This window comes from Patagioenas fasciata, chromosome 4 (genome assembly GCF_037038585.1).
Source record: "Patagioenas fasciata isolate bPatFas1 chromosome 4, bPatFas1.hap1, whole genome shotgun sequence".
In the NCBI taxonomy this organism is placed as follows: Eukaryota; Metazoa; Chordata; class Aves; order Columbiformes; family Columbidae; genus Patagioenas; species Patagioenas fasciata.
In genome coordinates, this window is record NC_092523.1 from 3,733,439 (window position 1) to 3,757,898 (window position 24,460).

Consider the following 24,460-nt stretch of genomic DNA (forward strand, 5'->3'; position numbering starts at 1 on the left):
CAAAAGACTTGAGATATTACAAGAGCTGCGACGCAGCGCACCAAAATTGTGGGGTTCACAGCTCGGCAGGTAATGAGGTGAGTTACACAAGTCCAGGAACACATGGAACCATGTAATTGCACAAGCCCCACGGCAACCAGAGGACTCGGAGGGGCAGGAGAAGGGAAATCTGGCTCCTCTTGTTCACACCAACCGAGTCCCCAGGGCAAAGTATTCCCCAAACCAGCCCTGCAGCAGGAGGAGCTTCTCAGCACTGTGATGGGAACCAGGGAGCTGGCTGGGAAGCCGGTGACAAGCTGGGCAGCCAAGGACAGCGAGGTGTCCCGAGTCCCAGCCTTGGGTCTTAACCGGCATCTCCATCCTTCCTCACTGCACGGAAGCTTTGGATTCAGCTATTGCTTCCACTTTTTTTCATGTGTGTCTTGCTGTGTACCCACCGTCGCCCTCCTGACCCCATAGAGTTGTTCAGTGTCTTTCCACCCCGTTTTATTGAGGAAACCAGCACAAGGATCAAGGAGGCTCCTGGGCCTGATGCGAAAGGGCAGCAAGCGGAGAGGTGGCTGCAAAGAGACGTGTTAACAGGTACAGGGGCTGAGCAAATTGAGGGGTCGCTCCTTTGCGCTGGAGCCTCTGGCCGTGGGACCCAAGCACCAGGGCAGAAGATGCTGAGAGGCAGAGGAAAGAGAGATAAAAAGACCTAAGTTTGGATTAATGAAAGAACTGGGTGAAAAATGCAAGTGTGAGCTCCTCCCGCTTCTACTTACAAGTTGTTGCACCAGTCGTCCTCAATTGACCCTCATGTTTTACTGGAAGAGGAAAATTTGATTTCAGGTCATACCCTGGAAGCCCTTTGGTTGCATTTGATGAAAAGAAACTCTACTGGGGAAGCGAAGCAACCATGAGGAGCAAAGTCCCCGCTGAGCCGAGTCCCGACTAACACAATCGGCCGCTTTTACCCTTCCTTTTCCCCACTAAGTCTGCAAAATGAAAAGCACCTCCGGCATTTGGCTGTCCCCATGCCCATCAACAACGTCTGTGGTTTGGGTGGAAGGCAAACTAAAGGTTTCCAATGCAACTCCTTACCCTCCCCACATGTCCGTCTATCTCCCATGTGGTTTTGGGAGCTACACGTTAAGGCAGAGAAGTGGATTTTTATTCCTTTTTTAGGGATCCTTTGGATCCTCAATACTCTTTATCAGCTCTGGGAGGACAGTCCCCAGTTCTGTTTGCTCCTGTACCAAGGTTTTGCATCGCTCGCTCACGGGTGTTCGAACACATCTCTCAACTTTGGGCCATCTAATCTTATTCAAGCAGGACTCCTCATGTAATGATGGTGGCCTTGAGGTAGACAAAGGCAGGGCCAAGGTTATATTTACCTTGGCACCTGATTGCCAACGCTCCGTCTTCCAGAGCCCTCCTATGTTCACATTGGTAATTAGTAGCCTGTTGGTGGGAAGAGGAGGAACGAGCAATTTCACCCCATTATTGGGTGCCAAACCCTTGACCGTGCCCCACAGCTGAAGTTCCTCACTGGAAAATACGGAAGGAAAGAAAACTGAGATCCTTCTTTTTAGATCTTACGGGGATTAAACTGCTTCCAAAGACGAGATCTAAGGTCACCCAGAAATGCTGGAGCCGAAAAACAGCCCCACAGGCGGTTTATAATCCACGCCAAACAAGCCCAGTATATCAAAATAATCTTCAGAGAGGTGAAAAACCTGCTATAAATTGTCAGAAGCTTCTGTTGGGGGAAAAAATACATTAGTCCTTGCTGTTGCTGAAGTAACGCTAATCCCAGGCTCTGTGAACCTTCCCATCCCCAACGCATCACACCGAAACACGCTGCTATCATGAGCTGTTGTCCGACTGACCCACTTATTTTTATTACAAACTGGGTGAATAAGGACAAAACCATCTTATTTCCTTCGAGAAAAAATGAATTCCCATTGAGTAAGGTAGGATTGTGGCACCGTTCTCCACGCTCCATCTCCTCCTGACCTATTTTCGGATGCGTTCCTGCGGGCGGGATGGTGTTACCCGCCCTGTAAAAGCCTGAAATTACACCGTTCCACAAAAAGCCGGGATAAATCGACCCCTCTAAGCAAACGGGTTGCCAAGCTTTTCTCTTCTCTTCATTGTTAACTTACACCGAAGCGGAATAATTAGACGATACGGGGCTATACAAGGCGCTATTGGAAAGCCCTGCCTTAGCAACTCAATTGTATCTGTAATGCCCGCGTCGGCTATTATCTATACCTACTGGTTTGGAAAGCTGCTTCTCATTTAATATAGGTACATTTATGATTTTTGTCCAATTTCTGCCACTTCATATTATGGCCAAGGGAATGAGTTCTGAATTTTTGCTATAGGAAAGTAAAGTGATTCTAAACCATCCTGGTGGGCGATTCCTTCTTGCCCTCCATCCAGTGGCGACGTAAAAGCCTCAGGACACAGATGATTTCCGCTTCTCCTGCAGAGGTTTTGCCATGGTATTAAAATAAAACGCAATAAAGGGAACAATAAGCATGGAGATGTGTCTAAAATTAGCGGTTTACAAAACAATCTACGTTTATGATATCTCAAGTACAATAAAAGCAAAGAACCAGCGGGCCAGTTATTTAAAAGTTGCAGGATAAAAGGAAACCTTGGTGAAAAGTGTTATCAGGGGAAAAAATCTGTCTTTATTGTGTTGGAGTTTTGATACTAACTGATATAACTTTAAAGAAATTACCATTATGCTGAGAAGCGTTAACTAAATGGAAGCAACGCACCAAAGAAATCACACCGACTCACTCAAACCATCAATGTGAGAGCAGCCTGCAACTGCTTCATTATTTTCTGCCAAGTTTTATATTTCAGTATATTTGATGATGGTTTTCCCTTTGTACGCCTTCTCCGCACATTGATCAGAAAGCAGATGGGCTGATTTCCATGGGATCTCAGTTGTATTTGCATTTTGGGTCTCAAGTGGTGGCAAAGCTGCAGCTCCTGGTCTGTAAGTGAATAAGTAATTTAAGAGGAAAGCACCGAAGCAGCATTTCCACTGGTGGTGTTGTTATCTTTAATATAAATCTTAAACCGGGAGCAAAATTTGATACAAGGGAAAAAAAAACGATCCAGGAGGAACCTGAGCTTGCACTATGGAAGGGGATGAAGATGCTCTGAGTGCATCCTGCTCCAGAGGTGGTCGCGTCAACACTCGGTGGTTCCCACATTTGAAATGAGGGAATACAAGCCCTGTAGCACAGAATCCAATAAAGATGGATATGATGGTTACACGGCCTCAAAAACACACATAGTGGGAACTGTGTTTACACGCACCCATGTCTCAAGGGCGAACGTAACCATGAACCGCACACAGATATTGCTCCTCTTCAGGGGTGTAATGAATAGTTTCTCTTCTGTTTGGGATAAAACAAAAGGTTTCCTTGTATGGGTTTTACACACGAGCCCTGCTGGGCTTAGGTTGAACACCCAACCCAACATCCTACTGCTGGACCACACTGTAGATTTAGTTTCTCCTTCATCTGAGGCCCTACAGTCCTCATCCTCCCTGCTCCAACTATCTTTGCCCCAAGAACAACCTCGACGTTTATCACCAACCCAAACTTTAATCCATCTTCTTCCCAAAAGCTGCACACAGCCTCCTCTCCCACCTGTTCCCTCCTCCCAGGTCCTACAACCATCTCCTCCACCATGACATGTCAGTCTTGGTGGCAAAGGAAAGAACTTGTCCTCAGATCTCTCAGTTTTTCCTTGGAAATCCACGCACAATCACATATTCTTGTTTTTCTTCCCATTAACAGGAAGAACAACCACATCGGTAGATAAATAAGGCTGGTGGTAGAACAGTTGTGACCTTCAAGCCACGATTCAGCCGCAACACATCAAGAGGCTTTAACCACATAATTTACCGTTATGAGCAGGTTAAATCCCAACAAGCTTCAGAAGGTTTTCTCAACACCAACCTGCATGAACAACCAAGGTTTGAAGAGAAGGTGAATAAAGTGTTCTTGGCCAGCTATGTTCTGACTCAACTTGATCAATGTCTATAAATATCTCCAGGGGGGGTGTCAAGAGGATGGACCAGACTCTGTTCAGTGGTGCCCAATGACAGGGTGAGGGGCAACAGGCACAGACTGAAACACAGGAGGTTCCATCTGAATATGAGGAGAAACTTCTTTCCTGTGAGGTGCCAGAGCCTGGCCCAGGCTGCCCAGAGAGGCTGTGGAGTCTCCTTCTCTGAGACATTCAAATCCCCCTGGACACGACCCTGTGTGATCTGCTCTGGTGACCCTGCGTGAGCAGATGGGTTGGGCTGGGTGATCTCCAGAGGTCCCTTCAACCCCAACCAGTCTGTGACTCTATGATTTCTGACCCATTCTCAGAGCTCTGGAGTACAGACCACATAGGAAATAGGATTTCTTGTATGTGAAAGCAACGAAAAAGCAACTAAAATCTCAGTGAAAGAGTATTTGGTTACTAAGCTCCTGCGCTGCCACCCTGTTGATACAAGACAGTTTCAGGACTTGGCTCAATTGTGGTTTCAGGGAAGCTGAGGAGCAATAATCGCTCAGATGGTTACACCCTTCTACATCTCGAAATGCTCGGAGCAACGGCTAAAAAGTCCTTTCTCATTGAAAATATTTTGGAGTAGCACAATCAAAGCCCAGAAAAAACATATTAACTCTGCAACAAATGAGCAATCTCTGATACCACCTCCCACCCCATCCCCACCTCTCGGCAGAAGGAAATGAAAACCATATGAACTGGAGAGGCGAGCGATCGATTAGATCATTGTGTCCTACCCACCACGCTGAAAAAGCCTCTTCCCTATGAGAAACGTCCCAAATTCCTTCATCCACTCTTATGAAAGTCCAAAGCGTTGGAGTTTCCACCTTTTCTCCTGGGATATTATATCTCCCCGCAGCCTAAAACATCTCACAGCCAGCAAGATGTTCCTTTGGAAACCTTCTCCATTTTAATTTGCAGCCCCCCCTTTCTCCCCTGCGTCTGTGCATTTATGAACTACACTAATTAAACAGATTCATACCAAAAAGGCATTACAATTTAGGAATAAATTATGTTTCTTTTCTCCTCTATGAAAAAAAAAAGCCCAACGTGTCAAAGAAAGGCTGAGTCCCTCTGAAATCTTCCGTTTTTAAATTGGTCCCACTGCTCATAATTACACCTCCCTTTTATCTGCACAAGTTACTTTGCTTTCCTTCCCCCCCTCATTTTTTTGGGGAGGAAAGCAGAGAAAAAAAGGAGGAAGGGTGGGATAGGGGGACCCATCCCATAGAGCAGCATAATTGCTGGCGGATGAAAACGCAGGTTACGACATCAGCTTGGCTCGATGAGTATTCTTAACTCTGGATTGGGGTTCACCCAATAATTGGCTTTTCTGCAGCGGGCACTGTCCTGGTTTTGTTAAAAAAAAAGACTGGTTCTCTTTTAGTGATTTTTCTTCCAGCTCAGTTCTCCTAGGTGGCTGCACTTCTCTGAGTTTTAGCTGCATATTTCTGCTCGGATGCTGCACTCGGTGCTGATCAGAGACCAACGGGATGCTGAAGAACCTCGTGTTTAGATTTATTACTATGGAAGCCAAGAAAGACTGATAAGTTTTCCCACGTTCCATTGTGAGGGGGCGTGTTTGAGGAGGGGTGGATGGAACAGGTGATCCCATAATCGTCACACCCCTATATAAGAGGGTGATCACGAGGGTCACGCTCTCTTCGACCATCTGGAGAGGCCCCTGTCTGTCTGTCTGTCTGTGACCCACAGGCCTCAGGCCTTGCATCCTGCACCCAGGTTCCGGTTGCTGTGCAGTCCCGCCCGTGACTCCCGGGCCCTGAGCTGCAGCTGCTGGAGCCGCCGGCTCCGCACACCCAGCTCTGCTGCTGAGTGACGCCAGCTCCACAGCCAGCACTTGACATTGGCTTTGTGTATTTTGTATAGATATTCTCTATTTATTAGTAGCATTAGCAAAACCCTTTAAAACTCTCCAACTTGAAGTCTAAGTCTCTCTTCCTTTCCTCTTATCTCTGCAATCATTTTTCCGCTCAGCAGGAAGGGGTGGTGGGAGGTAAAGGGGATAACAGGGAGCATTTGCCACAGTTTATTGCCGCCTTGCCTTAAATCCTAACAGGCACAAATACACTTCTTCCCACAAATACACTGAATATACACCGAGAAAGAGAAAGGCTGAACTCTGTGAAAATTGCAGGAGCAGGTTGGAAAAAGGACCAGGGTCTGAAATGCTGCTCCAATAAAAATAGGATTTTTTCCCCCAAAATTGGAACAGTTGTAAGAGACAAACAAGCTCTCAAATATCCACCAGGTTATGGTTATGGTATATACCAGTAATGGGCCTAATAAATGCAATGGCTTTGACTGAAAATATCCTAATTAAAGCCTTAATTGGAAAAATCAACTCCAATCTGCCAGTGCCTTTTCACCATAATTTTCAATATAGGATTTGACACCCAGATACACCTGTCTGACGGCCTGTTCTTGGCACTAACTATGTTACATTGGTTTGGTTATTTTGGGGTTTAATCCTAATGGAAATTCTTACACTTTAGTAAAAGAATTACCCACAGGATCTAAGAGCTGTGTCGCTACTTTAGGCTCCTGCCTCTGAGTTGTCCAACCAACACAAACAGAAAGTAAATCACAGTACCACAGAATGGACTGGGTTGGAAAAGCCCTCAGAGATCATCCAGTCCAACCCTTGGTTCAACTCCAGTCCATTGACCAGATCATGGCACTAACTGCCATGGCCAATCTCAGTTTAAAAGCCTCCAGGGCCGGTGAGTCCAGCACCTCCCTGGGCAGCCATTCCAATGCTGACCACTCTCTCTGCACAGAATTGCTTTCTAATCTCCAGCCTCAATTTCCCCTGGCAGAGTTGAAGCCCATGCCCCCTTGTCCTATTGCTGACTGCCTGGGAGAAGAGCCCAATCCCCCCTGGCTAGAACTGCCCTTCAGGTCGTTCTAGAGAGTGCTGAGCTCACCTCTAAGCCTCCTCTTCTCCAGACTGAACAAGCCCAGCTCCCTCAGCCTCTCCCCATAGGGCTTGTGCTCAAGTCCCTTCCCCAGTCTTGTTGCTCTTCTCTGGACCCGCTCCAGCACTTCAATCTCTTTCCTGACCTGAGGGGTCCAGAACTGAACACAATACTCCAGCTGTGGCCTCCGCAGTACAGAGCACAGGGGAAGGATCACCACCCTTGTCCTGCTGACCACGCTATTAATGAGTATCACACACACTAGTAATTGAGTATCACAATTAAGACTCGATACTTTCTCAGCTTACACTTTTAAGGTTTCTCTTCATTATCAACTTAAACTTAAATACAAGTGTTTTGTGGTAAAGATCAAAAAAAATGACGGGGAAAGGTGATGGCAAATGGTTGGAATTGCTCTCTTGGGTACACCTACACGACTTGACGTGGTTTGATGTGCTAATGTTTGGATGTTAACGAGCAATGGCCTCTCTTTTAGAGGTTATGCATTCAGCCTTGATTAATGATAAATAATTAAAGGCTTTTCCCATCAAGCAGGTGTTCTTGTTGCTTCCATCCTCATTGTAGCCCATGTCCAGCTCAGCTCAACTTCAAGCTTCAAAGGTCAACGCTTGTGTTCAAGAGCTGTCGTCATTCCTTCTCGTTTAAAACATTTAACCATGTGCAAAACTCCTTCCAGTGCTTTGCCAAATATAAAAACCCTTGCTATATAAGGGCCTGAAAGCCAAAGGGCGCGTTTTTGGTGGGAGGGCTGCTCAAGGTAGGAATCCCCATCGAGAGGGACGGGAGGGAAGCTCGAGGTGCGGAGGGACTACCCGCTTGCATTCACAGCAAAGTTCATTTCCCACCCTTGTACAGCAGCGCCTAATGGTTTAAAATATTTAGCTGACCTCAGCGTGTCCGCATCTCCTGTGCCCTTTATTTTTCTGACGGCTTCTCCTGGACGGGAAGTCCGGGAACATCCAAATCGCGGCGATCGAGCAAAGAGCCAGGAACGGCTGCAGTCACCACTCTGGGGCCAATTCTGGCTTTTTTATTGCTTTAAAATGCGACTTATAGAGATCTGTAAGACTAAATATATATCCTACATCCTCCAACAAGTCTAAAAGAAAGGAGCCTGGGAAATAGGAAACGCAAACCCGAAGGGAAAGCCGGAGCACCGGCCCTTCCTTGGCCGCGCGTCCCCCTTTCTTGGCCACGAGGAGCGGCGAGGAAGTCATTATAAAGCGCTTATTTGCAAAATCGCAGCCAATAAACCCAACAGCAACAATACCTCCCTCGCATCGCTGGTTCCTCGGTGGGGGATAACACAGGTCCAATGCGTGGGAAGGTGAGAGGTTTTAGCGAAAAATTCAAGCCCATAATGGGCAATATTCACCCCTAGCCCTGGAAAATATAAAGCCCTAGAAAGGTTGGGAGATGAAAACCTCTGAAAAGTTTAAAAAAAAAGGGCTGGGCGGTCAAATGAGGAAATGAGTAAAGGAGAGCGCTAGGGAAAAGAAAATGGTACAGAAAAAGCCATTTAATTCTCCTCCCCTTTCCTGGATCCAAATACCATCACAAGAAAACCATAGGAAGCGAATCTGACGGCTTTGAAAATCACCGAGGTCAAAAGCGTGACTGAAGAAAGGAAAAGGGATTAAACAAAGGGACGATACAATCTACAGAGCTATAATTCAAACCTTCGAGGTATAAATAGCTACACGACAGGGCTCCAGTCAAGCACTAATTTAGAGCGCAATCAGGAGGGGGAGGCAGATACCCATCCCCACAAGCAGATTAATCCTTAATTGCTCATTTTTGCATTTCTGACATCTTTCTTTGAAGTATTAAAGCTGGTGCCATCTCACAAAAGGCACTGGAGAGGCTGGAAATTTGCAGAGATGGGACTTGCTGCTGCTTGTCCGGGGCTGCGATGGCTTTTGCACCATCCCAGATGCTTTGGTGCATCCCCTGTGCAATGAAAATGGACGTGGTCCTAATCCATAGGGACAAAAGACTTTGAAACCATGTTTTTTTGCCAGCCTGTCAGAAAGGGAAGCAGGACTCAGCCGATGGCTCACGTTTCAGCGTGTTTTCAAAAGATCTTAATTGCAGATAAATACTCACTGGAATATTCAAATGCTGCTTAAAGCACTTCAGTGGCTTCGTAAATCCGCCTAGAAATAGCGGTAGGGACAGTGTGTATGATGCTGAGATAAGGGAAACAGGATCATCAAGGTTCTCGGCTGGTGGAGATGGGTCACCCAACCACCCACCTGGGTTTCTGTCCTTCCCCCTCAACTCATCTTGATCCGCGTGAGGAAGATAACGACAGTGATGGAAGATAATGACAGTGATGGAAGATAATGACAGTGATGGAAACGTAACCGTACGGGTGTTTCTTCAGCCCCTGCCTACCTCCCCACTCCTTTTATATTATTTTTCAATGGAGAAATTGATTCATTCTTCACAGCACCACGAACTCCTGCACTTCGGTTCATGAGCACATCCCTGGCTGTGTGTTCGGTGCTTTCCCAGTGACACCCTCGCGTATCCGCACGTGTCTGATGGTTAATTAACCAGCAGCACCCTGCCCCTGCTAACGCGGGGCCTCACTGCACCCCAGCCTATTGAAATCAAACAAATACATCCCTGGCGTTTTTTGACTGATGAGATACTTGTAGTGCTGTGTCCTCAGCACAGGACACACATGGACCTGCCGGAGAGGGGTCAGAGGAGCCACAGGAATGACCCGAGACTGGAACAGCTCTGCTGGGGGACAGGCTGAGAGAGTTGGGGTGTTCAGCTGGAGAAGAGAAGCTCCAGGGAGACCTTAGTGTGGCCTTTCTGGACTTAAAAGGGTCAATACGGAAGATGGGGACAGACTTTTTAGAAGGGTGTGTTACAACAGGACAAGGGGTGATGGTTTTAAACTAAAGAAAGGAGATTCAGGCAGGACATGAGGAAGAAATCGTTGTCCCTGAGGGTGGTGAGAGCCTGGCCCAGGTTGGCCAGAGAGGTGGTGGATGAAGCATCCCTGGAGACATCCCAGGCCAGGCTGGACGGGGCTCTGAGCAACCTGAGCTGGTGAAGATGTCCCTGCTCATGGCAGGGGTGGCACTGGGTGACCTGTGAACATCCCTTCAACCCAAACCATGCCGTGATTCCATAATTTTATGATCAAGACGCACTCTGCGATGAGAGTGCAGCTCGTGGGAAGAAACACTTTGCAGATGATGGACACTTTCCTACCAAAATAGAAGCAGCATCTTTGAGCACAAACAGCTTTTAGCTCACAGCCCTGGAGTCCCCGTCAGGAGATCTGAGCCAAGCTCTGCAATCGGCTTGAACTCCTCAAGTCGCACAGGGCAGAGTTGGTCAAAGACAGAGTGTTGTTTTCTGTATAAAAGCAGCCCCGTGCTCCAGTTGGATTAAATGGTGTGTATCCTGGTGAGAAAAAATCACTTTGCTCCTCCCCAAAACCAGAAGTCGGAAAATTCACATCGGAACTGGTTCAGGCACGAAATAAAAGTCACAAGTATAAATGCTTAAAAAGTAGCATATTTTACCAAATACAGACATGAAAGCCTGATTAGAAAACAAAACCCTAAAACTTGTGGTATGAGACCCTCCAAATATATGTTTAAAATTATATAACAGAAAATTCTTCCATATTTTTGCAGATGAGCAGTGGGGAAGGTCTGAAATTTGTCCTGCTGGGAGCCTGGCATTTCCACTCATCCCCCCATCCCGTGCGCGTCCCTGGATTTGAGTAAATCACATTCAGCATGCGAATGAAAGAATCAGATACAAGGAAGGAATCAGAACTACCAACATTTCAGCATAAAATCGACCAAAGCTCTCCAGTGGGTCCTCTAGAGTCCTGACTTCTTAATTAAAAGCAGAGTCACGGCAAAGGGGAATTCACGTTGACGTCGGGTTCTGCAGATGTCTATTGAGGCCACATGGAGCCGTCCCCACCGCTCTCGCTCCAACCAACGCCACATTCCCATTTTCCCAAAGTCAATTTGTTTTCTGTCCCATAAAAAGGCTTTTGCCTTCGTTACTTTTGCTTTGTGTTGTTTGCACAGAAGGCATTTTGCACTTGAGATGAGCTCGGAGCGAAGAAAGTAGCGATGCCTACGGAAAAGCCTTGGTTTTCTTTCTCAATCTGTTAATAAGAAGAGGTGTGCGGAGGATATAATTCAATCTGCTGAAAGGCAGAGGACAGGATTTCAAAGGTACTTTTAAACCTGGCTCATGGTGAAGAGAAGCAGCAAGTTCATGATATTTCTTCCTTTCTGTGATTGAGAAAAGTTGATTAAAATTATGCACATGAAAAGTCATTTCATTGCAAGCAAGACATGAACCACTGAGGAAGAGCATCTCCCCCTGCTAACGCTCAAAATACAGGGATGCTTTTGTGCAGTGATGCTCCAAGCACCGTACATGGACCAAAAGTGATCCAGAGCATCCCAGCGATGATCTGCACCACATCACTTCAACGGCGTTTTCAATTAAGTGCTTGATAATTAATCATCGTCTTCAGCAAGCTGACAGCCGCTCAAAAAGCACAGAAACAGCTGCTTTAAAAACAATGAGAACTCTTAAACACCTGCCCGAGGGAGGAAAAAACTCGTCTCTAGCAGATATTATCTTTTTTTATTAAAGGGCAAATAAAATCGAACCAGGGAGTCGATGTTATAAAACAGTTAATGCAGAGGAGAAAGCGAGTTGCCATCCAACATCTCAATAAAGCATCTTCCCAAATGATACATCCCAGGCCCTACTAAAGCATGTAAAAATAGAGGAATTGCTGTTAAATAGGTTTCAATTGAGCCTCTGGCTGGTGCTCAGGACAAGGACTGAGTAGATTTGTGTCTGAAGCAAAACAGCATAATCAAGAAGCCACCAAGAGAAGGCGGCAGCATTCTCCAGCGAAGCCAGCTCAAAACCAGTGGTAAACTGGGCTTCCCAGTTCACATCTGTGCCTTGGATACCTGTTGGTGTCCCCACTGTAAGAGCCGAGGGTGGTTTCGGCGCTGCTGATGGAACCCGAGCCCGGCAGTGGGAGCCGGGGGTGGCAGCGGAGGAGTAGAAAATTCATTTCCTGCGATCAGTCGCTTGAAGAAACAAATCTTGATGATGCACAACGTGTGTCAGGGTTGTGAGACAGCAGAGCTGACCCCGTGATAGCAGGGAACGGAGCTGGTGAGGGGCTGGAGCACAAGTGTGATGGGAGCGGCTGAGGGAGCTGGGGGTTCAGCTGGAGAACAGGAGCTGAGGGGAGACCTTCTGATCTCTGAACTGCCTGAAAGGAGCTTGGAGCCAGGGGGGTCGGGCTCTGCTCCCCAGGAACAAGCACCAGGAGCAGAGGAAACGGCCTCAAGTTGCACCAGGGGAGGTTGAGGTTGGATGTGGGGAACAATTTCTTCCCCAAAGGGCTGTGGGGCATTGGAACAGGCTGCCCAGGGCAGTGCTGGAGTCACCATCCCTGGAGGGTTGGACAGACGGACATGAGGTTCTCAGGACATGGGGTGGTGCCAGGGGTGGGTTAATGGTTGGACTCCATGATCTTGATCTTCCAACCAAATTATTCTTTGGTTCTGTTAACTGTGTCCAGTTCTGGGCTCCCCAGTTTAAGAAGAACAAGGAATTACTGGAGGGAGTCCAGCGGTGGCTACAAAGATGATGAGGAGTCTGGAGCATCTTTCTGATGAGGAGAGACTGAGAGAGCTGGGGCTGTTCAGCCTGGAGAAGAGAAGCTGAGAGGGATCTCATCAATGTTTATGAATATCTCCAGGGTGGGTGTCAGAGGATGGACCAGACTCTGTTCAGTGGTGTCCAATGACAGGATGAGGGGCAACGGGCACAGACTGAAACACAGGAGGTTCCATCTGAATATGAGGAGAAACTTCTTTCCTGTGAGGTGCCGGAGCCTGGCCCAGGCTGCCCAGAGAGGCTGTGGAGTCTCCTTCTCTGAGACATTCAAACCCACCTGGACACGACCCTGTGTGATCTGCTCTGGTGACCCTGTGTTAGCAGATGGGTTGCACTGGGTGATATCCAGAGGTCCCTTCAACCCCAATCAGTCTGAGTCAGTGCCTGGGTGGGGGAACGCTTGGACTCCACAATCTTAAAGGTCTTTTCCAAATGAAATGATTCTATTACTCTGTTTTATGGCAGCGCTGGCAGGAGCACCCGCAGGGTGGGTGTCGGGGTCTCCTTGCACCCCAGGGTGCTGCAGGAGCCGGGCTCTGCCTTTTCTAAACAGCGTTTTAAAAACGGTGACAAGGCAGCAAATGTCCTGTGGTACACGAGTGCCCCTGCAGCTGAAGGCGGTGAACCATCACAACTCGAGTTTCACACTGTTATTTGACTGTAACTGGTGTCGTTGAGGTGACACCTGGTTCAGCAGTGGGAGGAGAGTGCACAAGCAAAGTCCCCGTCCTGCCTGGGTGGCTCGGGCTGTGTGTTCATTTGGAGATGCAGACTCAGAAGAAAACACCCAGGCGATGCCACCAGCCCCGACACAGCCCTCCATGGGGACCCCCAGGTGCAGGAGCCATTCCTGGGGTTCCTAACCTGCACCTCTTGCTTTGGGAAGCATGGAAGAGCTCCACCCCTGCTAGATAATTTGGGTTTTGCTCAGATTTAACTCTTTCCCTCCAGATCATATTTGGGTTGGAAGAGACCCTCAGGATCACTGAGTGCAACCATAACCTAACTCTGGCATTACCCCATGTCCCGAGAACCTCATGTCCGTCTGTTCAACCCCTCCAGCGATGGTGACTCCACCACTGCCCTTCAAGCTCACACTGGTCTTGATTATGCAGCCCCACCATGTGCTCTACCAAATCTATAACTCAGTGTTCATCTCTGGGGTGAAGGAAGCGAGAAGCTGGACACTCCAGCAAGCACCTGCTCAACACCCATCGCTTCTTCCTTCCGTGCACCTCGAGCACATCTTCCCCAGTCTTCTTGCAGAGATTAAAATGCACCAACACAAAGTAGATCCTGATTAACTTCTCTCCCAAACACCTCAACCCAACTTTAGCAGTTACTCTAGAGGTGGTGGATGAACCATCCCTGGAGACATCCCAGGCCAGGCTGGACGGGGCTCTGAGCAACCTGAGCTGGTGAAGATGTCCCTGCTCATGGCAGGGGTGGCACTGGGGGAGCTTTGATGGTCCCTTCAACACAAACCATTCTGTGATTCTATGATTCTCTGAGCTTCCTGCTGCTTCATCTTCAGAGCAGTTTGCCCTCAACTCTTCTCTATGAGGAGGAATCCAGCACGCAGTGCGATGTAATAATTAAACCCAAATGGATTGCAGGTGCAGGGACCTTCCTGCTCAGGCACACCTGTATCTCAGAAGCTCAGATGTCAGTTTAGATGCCGTAATACCCACTCATTCCACAGCAGCAATCAATCCTCACAACTGGCTTGTCTCAAATATAAACCCTTTTCTTTTTCAAAAGCTAAGGCACTTGGGTATATGGTTTCCTTAGCAGCTTGGTCTTGTTCACACAATCTTGTTGGCTTCTCCAACCCCATGTACAAGACAGTCCACATTAAATTCTTTCTTTTCTTTTAATTTTTTTTAAGGACCCGGGTCTAGCTGAATTTATACCCTACAAACTTCCTCAACAACCACCGCAGCTTGACCTTCTGCTTCCTCAAAGCTCAACCCAAGGTAAGAGCCAAGGTTGCCAAGAACATCTGTGGAGCGAGACGCAGTCGCGCCAGGACGCGGGGCCATGTCGCGGCGGGGAAAGAGCCACACAGAAGCAACACACAGCTTCATTGTAGCATAAACCCATCAAAAACCGAAGTATTTTACTCCGAAGAGCTTTTCCCCACCCTCCAGCTCTTCGAAGAGCTCCTTGACCTTGGCAAATCGCTCACCAAGGCCCATCAAATGGGAGCAGAACCAGCTGAGCTGCAGCGTTTGCTCGCGGCCCCCATCCCCACAAATGCTCTTTGCGGCAGCAAAACCCCATGTAATACAGCACTTGTTTCCCCAAATTTCTTCTGCTTCTCCCAGTAACCACCCTTATCCTGCCCTACATCGGAGCCAACTCCTGCCCTGGGCAGAGGCACCAGGGCAACAGCAAGGACGGGCATTAGTCTTGAAAACACATTGAACTTGATGGGTAGCAATAAAACAGCTTTAAGAAGCTAGTTTGGGAATTAAATTCACTGCCAGCTAGTTTCCCCTCATTTACTGTCCCTCATCTTTGTGCCCAGATAACCCTTCCATGTTCCCCAAGAAATAATTTACCTCCTTGTCCCGCGAGTGCATCCCTTGGCTCTGTGGGTACCAAATGTCTTCTCTCTTGCTCCAAGTGTTATTATATTTAGACAAAGCTCAGAGCAACCGGCTGAACTTGTAAGCTCAATAATGACTTTTTGTCTCAGAGCTGGAGGATTTACGCATCAAAAGCTTCTCTGCCTCTCCCCAGCTGCGGTACTTTATCTGCTACCAGATATTATTTCGCCTAAAACGCACCTACCTTAGAGCACCACGGGTAAAGCATCACTCGCAAACATTCCGCTCTCCCAGGAAATAATTCATTATTCCAGCCTGTCTTATCCCCACCGACAAAAAATAGCAACCCAAATATCTGCTTGTCCTCTGAACGGCTCCGTGTGAAAAGGGAACAGGTCCCTGACCAAGCACCGGCAGTTCCTCACCACAAATAAATCATAAACGTCTATAAGTGTGACAAATCCGTCTAACCACCGACTGGAACTGCGAGAGGGCCACGTAACGCTTGCCAAAATCCTGTAGCATATATATATATATATATATATATCTTTCTTTTTAATCACTGTATAAGCCACAGAAGATTTAGACAGCAATATTAAAGGAAAAGTTATTGGTCAAAGGAGAGAGGAAAATACCGGTGACGGTGCCAGCCCGAGGAAGAGATTTCCACACTGATAGGATTGATATATTTGTTTTAACTTTCAGCAGGGAACTTCAAGTATTTGGACTACAAAACACTTAACGCAGTGAGAACTGAGTTCTGGGAAAGGAGAAACAAGAAGTTAATGGTGTTATTAATTGCTGACCTGTCCCATCCCATCGCTGACCTGCATCCAGCTGACCGAACGTATTCCTGAAACCTGTGGTCTATGGCACACAGGAAATCTATTGGGTGCAATTCCATAATTTCATGGGGTTTGGTTTATATTGACTAGGATAGGATGTTCTCCTCCAGCCCCACCAGCCTAAGTGTCCTCTATATTCGGTACCACAAAAAAATCATCTGAAACGCACCCCAAACCTGTCACTAAAGCCATTGCGCTCGTGTCATTATCAACAAACCCAAAGCCCGGCTGATTGAATTTCCTCTTCTCATTTTACTAACGGGCATTTCCACCCGAGGTTCTGATCAACCTCTGCAACCACTGCTGATGGAGCCTCCTGTGCTACTATAACACTGCCACCCAAGGCTGGGGTTGCAGAAGACCCTTCATCTGCTCTTCATTATGTTCCACCATCAGTTAGCAGGGATCTTCTCTGCTAACACACTCTCCCAAAACAGTGAGGATGGGGGGGATGAGGAGCTAACGTCAGCATGAAGGACACCCTGAAAAATCAGGAACGGGCACCGCTGATTGAAAATAGAGGCAACCCAGAGCCACTCCATCCTTCAGAGGGACCTCCTGATGAATGAGCACGAACACCGTCCCTTCCACATCTTCACTTCAACTTGTCACCTCTGGTTGTTCTGACCAGGAACAGATAAACTGTCCAGCAACGAGGAACTTGCCTTCACATCTTGTTAGAGAATATTGATCAATCAGAGCAAAGCAGGCTTGGCTGGAGCTAGGAAACACGACTTGCCCTGAAAACGATCCATTCTGAGCTGTAAAAATAAGTCATTTAAATCACCTAATATGTTAGGACGAGAGGAAATGGCCTCAAGTTGTGCCAGGGGAGGTTGAGGCTGGATCTGGGGGACAATTTCTTCCCCAAAGGGCTGTGGGGCATTGGAACAGGCTCCCCAGGGCAGTGCTGGAGTCACCATCCCTGGAGGGTTGGACAGACGGACATGAGGTTCTCAGGGACATGGGGCAGTGCCAGGGGTGGGGGAACAGTTCAGCTCCATGATCTTAAAGGTCTTTTCCAACCAAAATGATTCTATGATCCCCCTGATTTGAAGGATCTGTTTCACTGAACGAGATGTGGACCAATCCAACCTTTTCACGGGACCAAATATAATCAACGCAGAGATGTGTCTGAGGCCATCGACACGAAAAAACTTGCTCCCATTGATTCAGGCCCACCAGGATCAGCAGTAACTGTGTTTAGCTGTAATTAGCACCGCTTGATCTCAGCGGAGCCCTGATGCTGAGGAAGCCCTTCACCTTAGCTAGCAAACAGCATTAAATCCTGAACGCTGGGAGCAGAGCGGAGCTGCCACCGTCCCGCACGCTGAGGCTGTGGTTGCTCCACCCTGCACAACAACATGTTTTTGAAGCAACCACCACTCCGGTGCAGTTTCCTGTGTGACTCAGGTAACAGATACACCGGTTGTTGGTGTCAGTTTTTCAGGACCGAATTTCACTAAAAATCACACATCTCGGGCGCAAGAGCAGATGCTGTCTGTGCACTGATAGTTCTGCTGCATCAACACAAACCTGAGGTCTTCCTACACACCTGCAAAAGGAAAAGCTGCTTGCAGAACTGAAAAAATATCAGAATTACTATTCAGGGAGGCAGTTGTAAGAAATAAGACGGAGGGTGGATGTGTGTATTTACACACAGCAGCTCCAGGTCGGGGCTACAGGTCCCAACACGCGGCCCAGGGTGGTTTCTGGAAGCAGATGTCTCCATATCCCCAGCCCACAGCGAGCGCTGGAGCGTGTGCTTGGGACCGACGGCTGGTGCAACAGCTCATACCAGTCCCAGGGTGTTTGGACCATGCGGCCAGCCAGGTCAGCTCCCATCTGGGATGTCAAATTCCATGTAGGAGTTTGAAGTTCATAGGGGGGAGGTGGGGAGAAGCGCCTCTGGGATTTAGGAGCACCAGTAATCTGTGATTTCTGGTCCCAACTTCTGCATTTCCAAAAAGCTCTCCAAGGGTCAGCCTGCACACCAACAATGCAGAATCTGACAGCAAAAGGTCTGAGAAGGACTAAAGCTGTTGGTGACTTTGACCAAAACTACAGGAGGAAATCACAGAATAGTTTGGGTTGGAAGGGAAATTCCCAGCTCGCCCCAGTGCCACCCCTGCCATGAGCAGGGACATCTTCACCAGCTCAGGTTGCTCAGAGCCCTGTCCAGCCTGGCCTGGGATGTCTCCAGGGATGCTTCATCCACCACCTCTCTGCCCAACCTGGGCCAGGCTCTCACCACCCTCAGGGACAACAATTTCTTCCTCATGTCCAGCCTGAATCTCCCTCCTTTAGTTTAAAACCATCACCCCTTGTCCTATCACAACAGGCCCTGCTCAAAAGTCTGTCCCCATCTTTCTTATCGGCCTCTTTTTAAGACCAGAAAGGACACAATAAGGTCTCCTGGAGTTTCTCTTCTCCAGCTGAACACCCCAACTCTCTCAGCCTGTCCTCCCAGCAGAGCTGTTCCAGCCTCGGGTCATTCCTGTGGCTCCTCTGGCCCCTCTCCAGCAGCTCCATGTGTGTCCTGTGCTGAGGACCCAGAGCTGGACCAGCACTGCAGGGGGGACTCAGCAGAGCGGAGCAGAGGGGCAGAATCCCCTCCCTCCACCTGCTGCCCACGGGGCTGCGGATGCAGCCCACCCAAATCCATTTGTTGCCTTCAAACCATCCATGTCCTTCCCTGTGCCTTTTCCAGCTGCGTTGCCAACATCCTTTGGGAGGTGGGACCCAAGCCAACGTGGATTTGCAGAAGAGCTTGACACATGTGGTTTTCTTCTCACCCGTTCCAGCAGTGCCGATCGCCGAGCTGATGTTTTCAGCGCTACCCACAATAACTGAAAGATCTTTCCTGCGAGATAAGAGTCTGTAATTGTGGTTGGCTTGTTCCTCTGGTATGTGTTCCCGTATTAACTTGCAGTTTAATTTGTCGTTGGAGTGTTGCTAACGCTGCGGGGCTCCGTCCCCTGCGGAGCGGGCAGGGGAGGCTGCACGGAGGCACCAGGAGCCACAGGGGGTGGATCCTGCACCCTCTCTCCTAAGGGTTGCTCTTCAACAAATTACATTGGTGCCATAGTCTGGTCTTCTCACTGGGCACACGTAGTTGTGAGGAAACCGCAGAAGCGAAGAGGAGGTGACGTGTTATGACCCATCCCAGTCATGCAATGGTTCACCTTGGTGGCTTTTGCATCAGATGGTGACCACGCCAAGAGGTGCTTTTGCCCCCACTCGGAAGATAAGGAGGAAAATTGTTGCCCCTGAGGGTGCTGAGAGCCTGGCACAGGTTGCTCCTATGATTCTGTGATTCTGAGATGTGAGGTTTTAGCACTCAGCCTCTCAACAAAACATGTCCCTCCGCTCAGCACTGTATTGATGCGACCGTCACCTCCAGGCTGGGATGGTCTTTCTGCCCCTTGCAGTGCGTCCCTGTGAGCCGGCACTTACCCCCAACCATACACACCATAAAACACTCACAACGCCAACTGGTGCCAGGACACACACAGCCCAACCAGTATGTGCATCAGCTGGCAGTTAATTATTAATGAGCATATCTGGCGATGATTTGCCTCCATGAACACAGTTGTCTCGACACAATATCGTGTCTCCACCACATCACACGTCTCGCTCCTGTTGCCTTCAACACAAACCAGTGCTCTCCCATTCATTCACACGAATGGTGGGACCAGCAATGACCCACCAGTCTCAGTGCTCACACCTACACCTCTCTGTGCCATGGGGATTTATTTCGGGAAACAAAGAATTTCTTCTCCTCGTCCTCCTCTATCAAAACCAACTTCTGAGAAAATAAGCACATTACACAAAGTATTTTAGATGAACATCCCAATGTATTTTCCTTGGCCTTTTCTACTGTTTACGAAAAGAAAATAAAGGATTGCAAGCAAATTATTTAATGTTATGAGATTTAGTGAAATTTTAAGTGAAGATGACGGGTTTAATATCCATGTAGAATTTTTGAGTAAAATCAAAAGCCTGCCTTCTACCTGGCTTTAAGTTACCCAAACTTCAAGCGATTCTATCAGCGCTCTTCCTATTCCTATGAGACCATAATTTGAAGTATTAGATAATTTTGAGTCTGCAGCTGGAAGGTTTCTTCCAAACATCAGCTTCTTGCTTTTTGCAGGCAGACTGATGACACTGTAGCTAATTTGCTTAATTAGTGATTTACAGAAAGATCTCTCTATGAGAACGGGAAACCCTTCAAATGAAACGCCTTAAGTGCAGAATCAACAGATCATCGGTAATGATTGTTTATTCACATTTTTGATGCATTTTTTGGGCCACACTATTTCAATCAGCAGCTCCTGTGATCGACCCTAAATACAAAACTGAACTCCGCAAGTGTAGCTGTCCCGAGTTTTCCATAACGGGAGGATGATTTAATGAAATATAACACGGGAAAGTGTAGAGTATTTCATCTGAGTAGAAAAAAACCCAGGTTCTGGTATAAGTTGGGGAATGACCTAGTAGAGAGCAGTGTAGGGGAAAGGGAGCTGGGGGTCCTGGGGACAGCAGGGTGACCATGAGCCAGCACTGGGCCCTTGTGGCCAGGAAGGCCAATGGTACCTGGGGTGGGTTAGAAGGGGGTGGTCAGTAGGTCAGAGAGGTTCTCCTGCCCCTCTGCTCTGCCCTGGGGAGACCACACCTGGAATATTGTGTCCAGTTGTGGCCCCTCAGTTCCAGAAGGACAGGGAACTGCTGGAGAGAGTCCAGCGCAGCCACCAAGATGCTGAAGGGAGTGGAGCATCTCCCGTGGGAGGAAAGGCTGAGGGAGCTGGGGCTCTTTAGCTTGGAGAAGACTGAGGGGTGACCTGATTCATGTTTACAGATATATAAAGGGTGAGTGTCAGGAGGATGGAGCCAGGCTCTTCTCAGTGACAACCAATGATAGGACAAGGGGCAATAGGTACAAACTGGAACACAAGAGATTCCACTTAAATTTGAGAAGAAACTTCTTATCAGTAAGGGTATCAGAACACTGGCCCAGGCTGCCCAGGGGGGTTGTGGAGTCTCCTTCTCTGCAGACATTCAAACCCGCCTGGACACCTTCCTGTGGAACCTCAGCTGGGTGTTCCTGCTCCACGGGGGGATTGCACTGGATGAGCTTTCCAGGTCCCTTCCAACCCCTGACATTCTGGGATTCTGTGATGTTGCTTTTGACAAAATCACGCTGGGATGGGAAGGGAAGAAGTCAGCACATAAAACGAACGCACACACAGCCTAACACCATCGCACAGCCCAGAATGAGTTTCCCCCCTTGATTTCAGCGGTTTTGTTCCCATTATTCCCTTTCCTTCCCCCAAGCGCTTGGCTTTTGCTGACCGCCCCATCCAGGCACACAAATCCTGGTTCTAGCGGGCGCTGCGGCTCCGTGGAGCACGGGGGGAGTTTGCACAGCTGTTCATTTTGTAAGAAACAATAATTCATGCAAATCCTCGCTCCGAGCAAATTCCACAGTAGCGCATCTTATCGCAAGCCAGACAAAAAGTACAAATACATTTGAGAGCTGTAAGCCTGTGTTGAAGGAATTTGCTCTTGTTACAGCTTGAATTTCCTCCTCTCCCTCCGACGACTCAGCCAATAAACCATCCACCGACACCAAACAACAACCAAAGCCCTAATTCCACACGTGCTAATAAGAAGTGTAAATAATTGCGATACAAAGCAAAGTAGGATAGACACAACATACCCCACGTTCACCACTGATATTTCATACACCTTTATAGTCCGAATAAATGCAAGAAGTAAATCCTGTTGGTAATGTTGCTCTCACCAAACATCTCCCCAGGTTCCAAAGCATCCAGCTTTACAATATTTTGGGTATCAGTGGGAACTCAGAGGCAGCTTTACTACCTTTTCCAGCTCGTAAATCAGAATGTTATGAGTGTGTAGAATGGAAATGTGTAGGGTGCTCTTGCCTGAGTAAAGTCAAGTTGGCTTTTTAAGGTTTTTTGACTGCAAGGGGAAAGATCAATTCACATTTAGGAGTCAATACGGTGCCTACGGTGAAGATCTTTCCCCCAGCAAGAGGAGGCAGAGACCAGCAGTGATCCCAATGATGCTTCTGAGCATAATTGTAGCAGAAACAACCCAGCAAGGCGAGAATCCAGATGTTAACGTATCATAAAAACTACTTATAAATACATTTAACTCCACACACATTGCACTTTCTTTTCCAAGCTTGGCCAATAGTTTAATGCTTTTAATATCAGGGATTTTCCTCCGCTCCATTAATCAAGAATTGAGCACTGTCTTGCCACATTTGGAGACAGCCCAGTTTTCCACAGAAACTCCAGATGATTCAAATAAACGAATCAAACGTATTTTTAGTGTGGTGGTGTTGTATTTTTTTTTGAGATGGCAAGTTAGAACCTGAATTCCAACCCAACCGCTACGTTTCAGCAGAACAAAAAAATCCCTGTGCTTGAGTGCTCTCAAATAAGAGTCACGGCCCTTCCACCTCCGCACCAACAGAGACCTTTTTATCCTTTGGGGGAGGAAGTCGGAATTTTTCCACTTAGTTACGTTCCCAGGTAGTTCTTAAATAAGATTTCCCTTCCCCCTGTGTTTAAAGGGACACTTGAACACAACGAGTCGATGCCTGGGCCGTCGCTGTGAACCGAACCCTCAAATGCCACCAGCGAGCGCAGTTTTATTTCAAGGAGACGACAAATGCCAAGATGCCAAAATTAACAAACGCTTCTTCCTACCTTAATTATCATCAGTGAATCGTCCACCTGCATGTCACTAGGAGCCCATAAAGGTTCTTCCAGTGCTGCCCCCTGCAAACAAACAAGCAAAAAAAGCCTTTAAAACCAAAGAGTGAAAATTCAGCAACATCTTCGGAAAACGGTATTTTTACTTCTTTTCTGCTTCGTTTTACCCGTATGCAAAATGCAGCTTTTCCTTATTGCTCAAGCTAGAGACAAGCTTGAAAAAATGGAAATAGGTTTTAAGCGCAGGAGGCAAAATAATGGGAGTTTCCAGGTTAAAATTGCTCTTTGGGGCAGAGGCAGCAGGTGATTGCGGGTCCGGATGAGAAGGAGACTCTTGCTGTTCACTCCATACGGGCACTGCAGGTCAGAGTAGAGTAAAATTAAAGTAAAGCAAAGTAAAGTTTAGGAGGGTCCACAGAAGTAGTTACTGTGAAGGCATCGTATTCACCTTGAGCTCCTCCAAATGTGTATTTACCCCAACACAAGTGATTGGGGCACTGCAAAAAGCGTATTTGTACTCTTTCCAGCCCAAGGGAAGGGGACAGGAAGCCACATGGTGGTCACCAGGATTTCTGATGTCCCCGTAGCACTGAGACGGCCACCAGCAGATTTCCCCAAGCCCAAATCTCTCTGGATGCAGATTCCGGCTGTAAGATAAGTTCAGTCCTAAAGGGACCGGGCTGAAGCTTGTCCCTGGGGTTCGGGTGACCCGCGGTGACATCTGTGATGTGCTCACACCTCTGCACAAAACACCTTCCTCCCTACCAGCTCTCAGATGTGGGTTCCTCACTCCATCAGCAAAATCGCATCACAGGGGCTCACGCTTTACTCACAAAGTTGAGATTGTTCCTGGCTGATCCCCATTTTTACACAATAAGCCAAATCGCTCCCGCTCTGGATTTTTCACCCCCATCAGCTCTGAGGCAGCAGCGGCTCCTCATAGAACCAACCCCTCCCTCCACTAACCCCATCTCCTCCAAAGGATGAAATTAAGAGACCCAAGGCACTTCTAGATGTAGAACGGAATCTATTTAACCAAATTAATATTTCTTTCCTCTCGCCATCTCTTCTCCCGAGTCGTGGGCAGGATGCGACCCAGCCATCTGCCAAGCGGCCGCGGAGCTCAGATGTGATCCCCGGGTGATCCGCTCGCTGCTTTTCATCCTACTCAAGTGTTGACTCGAGCGCTTGTTCAATCAGACAAGTCTCGGCACTTCAATCAGATGGGCGCGCGAGGCTGATTTTTACCTCCACGGAGAAGAAAAAGGCGCATTTAGTCAAGTGTGAGAGAAGCAGGAGCTTCAAAGCACCGAGACCTGGAGATCGCGCCGGCTCTGAAGTCCGTCAGAAATCACTGCAGCCCACCTCAGCTTCCATTTTATGAGAAGTTGAGAGAGAGCAGATTAAAAAGACATTGGATGTGGTGGGAGGAGGAGAGCTGGGCTACTTTTCCAATATTTCTTTTTAAAGAGAACTGGGTTGAGGTGTCTGCTTTATCTTTCTTGTCTCTAGCTCAAAGGGAGCAAACCATAGATGTGCCGAACCTGCTGGTCACACAATCCCAGAATGTGAGGGGTTGGAAGGGCCCT

General features: G+C 48.0%; 1 protein-coding gene across 4 annotated transcripts in view; it reads right to left on the minus strand.

Moving 5' to 3' along the window:
- Positions 1-24,460, minus strand: part of PTPRA (protein tyrosine phosphatase receptor type A) — a 127,988-nt gene that overhangs the window by 45,188 nt on the left and 58,340 nt on the right. For 3 of the 4 annotated variants that reach the window (XM_065836767.2, XM_071808447.1, XM_065836770.2), the window contains exon 3: positions 22,866-22,937. The exons of the other annotated variant lie outside the window; for it this stretch is intronic. In XM_065836767.2, the coding sequence (XP_065692839.1) occupies positions 22,866-22,937 (72 nt within the window). The remainder of the gene's footprint in view (positions 1-22,865; positions 22,938-24,460) is intronic. 4 annotated transcript variants of the gene reach the window in all.